The sequence below is a fragment of the Meleagris gallopavo genome, chromosome Z, assembly GCF_000146605.3.
Source record: "Meleagris gallopavo isolate NT-WF06-2002-E0010 breed Aviagen turkey brand Nicholas breeding stock chromosome Z, Turkey_5.1, whole genome shotgun sequence".
Classification (NCBI taxonomy): domain Eukaryota; kingdom Metazoa; phylum Chordata; class Aves; order Galliformes; family Phasianidae; genus Meleagris; species Meleagris gallopavo.
In genome coordinates this window covers 23,143,258-23,147,861 of record NC_015041.2, presented here as the reverse complement: position 1 = coordinate 23,147,861, position 4,604 = coordinate 23,143,258, and the positions used below count along the sequence as shown (strand labels likewise).

The 4,604-nt window shown below is 36.9% G+C and overlaps 1 protein-coding gene across 1 annotated transcript; it reads left to right on the top strand.

Moving 5' to 3' along the window:
• Positions 1-967: 967 nt before the first annotated feature.
• On the top strand, positions 968-4,216 carry LOC104914982 (rho guanine nucleotide exchange factor 28-like). Its single transcript, XM_031557168.1, has 2 exons — positions 968-2,021; positions 3,839-4,216. The coding sequence occupies exons 1-2, from the start codon at positions 1,845-1,847 to the stop codon at positions 4,208-4,210; spliced, it is 549 nt and encodes a 182-aa protein (XP_031413028.1). The 5' UTR covers positions 968-1,844; the 3' UTR covers positions 4,211-4,216.
• Positions 4,217-4,604: the final 388 nt, after the last annotated feature.

The following is a 4,604-nucleotide window of genomic DNA, read 5'->3' as shown; positions in this document are numbered from 1 at the left end:
ACTTTCCACCTTTGCAGAAAATAAATTGTATTTGATACAGACTAAGAGGGAATTGTTGCATAATTTTCAATAACAGGCAAACTGGAATTAAGTTTTTTGAAAGTTTTGATTTTTGGTGATTGTGTAGAGTATGACATTTTTTATCGCATTATTATTATGCTAGTCTCACTTCACTTCCAAGGGAGTACTTGACTTCACTACCCAAGGGAGTACTTGACTTACAGCATCTTAACGTAAAAAAAGTTAAATTAAAACTTTGATTATTTTTTAACTGCATATTTTCACAAAATTTAGAACTGTATTGATTTCCCTTTGTGAAGCTTTGCTCCTTCTACAATCAGAAGATATTAGGAGGCCTTTGCTACCAGTTCAGGTTAGCATATGCTCTTCATAATCAAAAGCAGTGTGAAGAGAAACTTGCCCACAGGACAGACATGGTGTCTGTGGCACTTAGGTTTGCTGCTGCTCAGAGACATGAAACAGAGTCAGCTCATGCAGCTTTCTGTAATATCTGCAGACAGGAGCACACTATTGAAAACTAAATCCTGAATGTCTGCTAATCACAAAATCACAGAATTGTAGGTGTTTCAAGGGAGCTCAGGAGATCACTTAGTCCAAATCCCTGTTGCTGTTAAAACTGATGTCTGACCATTTCAGTAGAAAAAGCAAATCAAGTGCAGGATTCATCCTGAGCATCATATTCAGAGATCAAATCTTGATTGGTGGCTGACGTTCTGCAGAGGCATTATTGATACCATTTTATTTTTATTCTTCTTACAATTTTTTTGTTTTGTTTTGTTTTAGAAATAGTTATGTACATTACTGATTTAGGATTAGTATTTTATTTTACTGCTTCCAGTAGGCAGAATGCCTTAGGAAAGTCATTATTTGACTGTGGATTACCTGTGTTCTGTTCATATAATATATCAGAAATTAGATAATTAGCATGGTAGCCAGAGTCATACATTTCTCATCGCAACCCATAAATCTTTTTCTATTTACTGTAGTTAAAATTCTGCAGCCACAGACCTGTACAAAGTTCTAGCTTAGTAGGAAAATAGAAGGTTTTACTTTCCAAGTGACAGGAACACTTATTTTTAATTTATCATTTAATCATTCTATGGTAACTTTTATGATTTTTTTTTTTCAACTATTGGATTCTAGGAACATTTACCAAATTTTAAGCAATTAAGAAACTGTAGATTTTTGAGAGGCCTGTCCTTGTCTTGGCTGGATTATATTTCTTCCTAGTAGTTTATGTGGTGCTGTGCTTTGAATATGGGATGAGAATGTGTTGATAACAAAGTGATGTTGTAGTTGAGGCTGAGCAGTGATTGCAGGGAATCAAGGACTTTTCAGCTTCTTACAGTGCTCTGCCAGCAAGCACTGGGGGACTCAAGGAGTTGCGAGGGGTTGGGACCTGGACTTCTGACCCAAACTGACCACAGGGATCATGCTGGCCATGTGGCATCACACTCAGGAATAAAACTATGGAAGGGCAGTTCTGCTTAGAGACTGGCTGTGCTTCATTCAGCAGGTGATGAGCAATTGTGCAATACTTGTTATGTACATTCTATTAGTATTATTATGTTCCTTATTTTATCCTACTAAACCGTCTGTAATCTCATCCTTTGATTATTATTTTTTTTCTCTCCTTATTGATTTTCTTTCCTATCCCAGTGGGGCGGTGGGGTGTGAGTAAATGACTGTGTGGTGCTGATCTGCCTGCCAGGTTAAACCACAATGCGATGCAGGCGATGCAAATATTTCTCAAATTTTAAGATTTTGTGATTAATAGTTAAACTTTTACATTTTTTATGACAGTATATAAATAAGAGTAGAAAATGGTTTCAGAAATAATTACCTTTTTCCGCATTTTCTTTTTTCCAGCACAGAGACATTCTACCCTTGATGTTTTCAAGAAGCTGAAAACTCCACCTACTTTCTTTGCTGCAGCTAGACTTTCTACCATGCTGAATGGAAGTGATGAAGTCTATGCAAACTGCATGCTAGTAGACCAGGTAAGTTTATGTTTGGACTTCTGGTAAAGGTGAAAAGGTGAAGTCAGTGTCCTTCGGTTGATAAGCAGCATTGTGCCTCTGGCTCTCCTGACCAAGGGGTTGTGCTTCTCATTCATCAGCAGCACTAGAGATTGTGTCCAGACCAATTGTATTGTAGATCACCATATTGCACCTGAAATCCATTTCCATGATCACATTTAAGTATCATAACTTGGGGAAGAGGGACTAGTCCAACCTTAGTCATTGTGTACAGTTAAACAGCTGCAAAATTTTGATGGCATGTTATGTTCTGTGGGCTCTCTCTGGTTAAAATCTTGAGTGTAGGAATAAGAAATGATAAGATTGTAATATTAGAAGAAAGCTTCATTTGCCTGAAACACTTAAGTACTACATACACTGCAGGCCCAGGTCTTTGTTACAGCTGAGACAGAAGTTTCAGCTGGGGGACAGCATATTCAAAATACACCTAGCATTACTGAGAGATTCACAAAATAATGACCTAGCAGTGAGCAGACAGCAGGGTCTGCTCATGCATATGCATGACCCCTAATTTTAGCAATATCCTGCTGTAAGGAGAGAGCAGCACAAATGCAAATATTATCTGACTGTGTTGCTTCTGAGACTTTCAGCTTGGTTTACTGCCCTCTGACAGCTTGCATAGCCACGTTCAACGTCATTAAGTTGCTGTTTGGAGTGATATTCCCTTTGAATGCTGCTCATCTAGAGCTGCTGCCCTTGTCTGCAGCTGCAGAAAGGAATCCCTCTGGTGTGAAATAGGAACAGCACTCAAAGAGAATAACTTTGAAGGGAGGAGCAGCTGCTTGAACCCCAGGAGAAAATTTTACCTTCATGCATCTCATTTGTGTAGCACCACAGAAATACCTGAGTAGAAATATGGACTACTGTAAAAATGTCAGCAGTTCTTTCTGTATTTTATGATGAGAAACACTGTTATGATCAGGATGAAAACACATCTCAAGTGGGGCTGGAGAGGAGGGAGGCAGCAGTCTGAAAAACCAGGGCTTTGAAAACATTTCCTTCATTCCTTTCTTTTTGCTTGCTTATCCAGGTGCTTTTTGGAGGTCGTTTTCACTGGCTGAGTGACAAATCATTATTATTCAGCATCTGACTAGACAGTACCAGTGTCTAAAAGACTGGCACATTCCATAGAGTTGATAGGAGATTTCAACCTATTTTTAATAAAGAGTTAACAATTTTTAACCAGAGTTTAAATCCCGATCCTTGTACCTGAGTAAGCATGATTCCTAAGTGCATTCCTGTTTTTGTGCAAGTGGAAGGATGCTTAATGCTTGCAACTGCTAATGACAAAAAAGAAGATTACTTGCCCTTCTTTCCATGGACAACCTCTGTTCCAGGTCATAATATTTATCACAAAGCTTAGGGAGCCCATGCTGGGGGGGAAAAAAAAAGCCATAATGTGTAGGCTGAGTTTTCCAATTAAATCATACAATCTTCCCCACACTAATGTGTTATAAATATTTTTTGCTTGACCTGAAGATTTTTTTAAAATGCAAACTATAAGTTTGATTTGATATATATTTAACCAAGTCACAGATATGAGAGAGAATTCAATTAGACTTGCAAATATTAATTTGTTACTGCTGCTATTACGGAAAAAGTAATGCAAAGTCTAATAATTCTTAAGCTATATAACTTGTTTTTAGTTCACATGCTGTGAAAAGTAATAGATAAAAAAAGGCAAATCATATACCCATAATGTTCAAATAATGTGTTCCTTGCTCTTTGATGATGCATCTTGTTACTGTGTTTGATCAACATTTGCTTTTTCTCTGGAGGCTGAAGATTTAAAAATGAACTACATTCGTGGAGATGGTATTAGCAGTGAAATGTGTCTGAATCCCACCAGCTCAGTCCCAGTAGCGAAGAGCTCTTCATCTCATTCCCTTGAGGAGAATGACAAGTATAGATGTGATCCAAATGAAGGAAATCGGATGTCAGTGAAAAATGAAGGAAATGCAGACTTAAGACCTACTGTTTCACCTTCTGATCTGCATGAAGCAGATTCCTACCTTCCATTCAAGACAAATGAGTTTATTAAGGAGCAGAGCCAACTTCATGCTGTTATGAAAAAGAAAAGGTATGGAACTGACCTGATATTACAGCCAGAGTTAGAATTATTTATGATAACCTTTTATTTCAAGGAGTGAAGCTGAATCTGGAATAATAAATATTTTTATCAAGGTAAAATTACTGTTTTCAACCACAGATATTTGACTTAATGATCTGTTTTTGTATGGTAGCTATGGTTCTTTTTTAAAAAAACAAAAGGGAATACTTAAGTAAATTCATTTTAATGCAAATTTATACTCTTTTTTTTTTAAATCTTTTTTTTCTGTGTATGTATTCTTCAAAAAACAAAAATCAGCTCTTCACTGTAAGAACTTCCATTGTGACATTTTTGCCAGAAATTGCAATTTCACCCCCACTTTTCTGCATTTATATTTACCGTTAAGGAAATGTTTCAAAATCTGTCTAATTCTCGGATATATTTTCTTTCTTAGCACTGATCTATGGAAGGGTCAACAGATTCCTGATCACACC

Bases quoted from the DNA above. Each gene is read 5' to 3' on its own strand.
- LOC104914982 (XM_031557168.1), top strand. From the start codon at position 1,845: ATGGTTTCAGAAATAATTACCTTTTTCCGCATTTTCTTTTTTCCAGCA. The intron at 2,022-3,838 runs GTAAGTTTATGT...TTTTCTCTGGAG, and splicing joins ACTGCATGCTAGTAGACCAG to GCTGAAGATTTAAAAATGAA.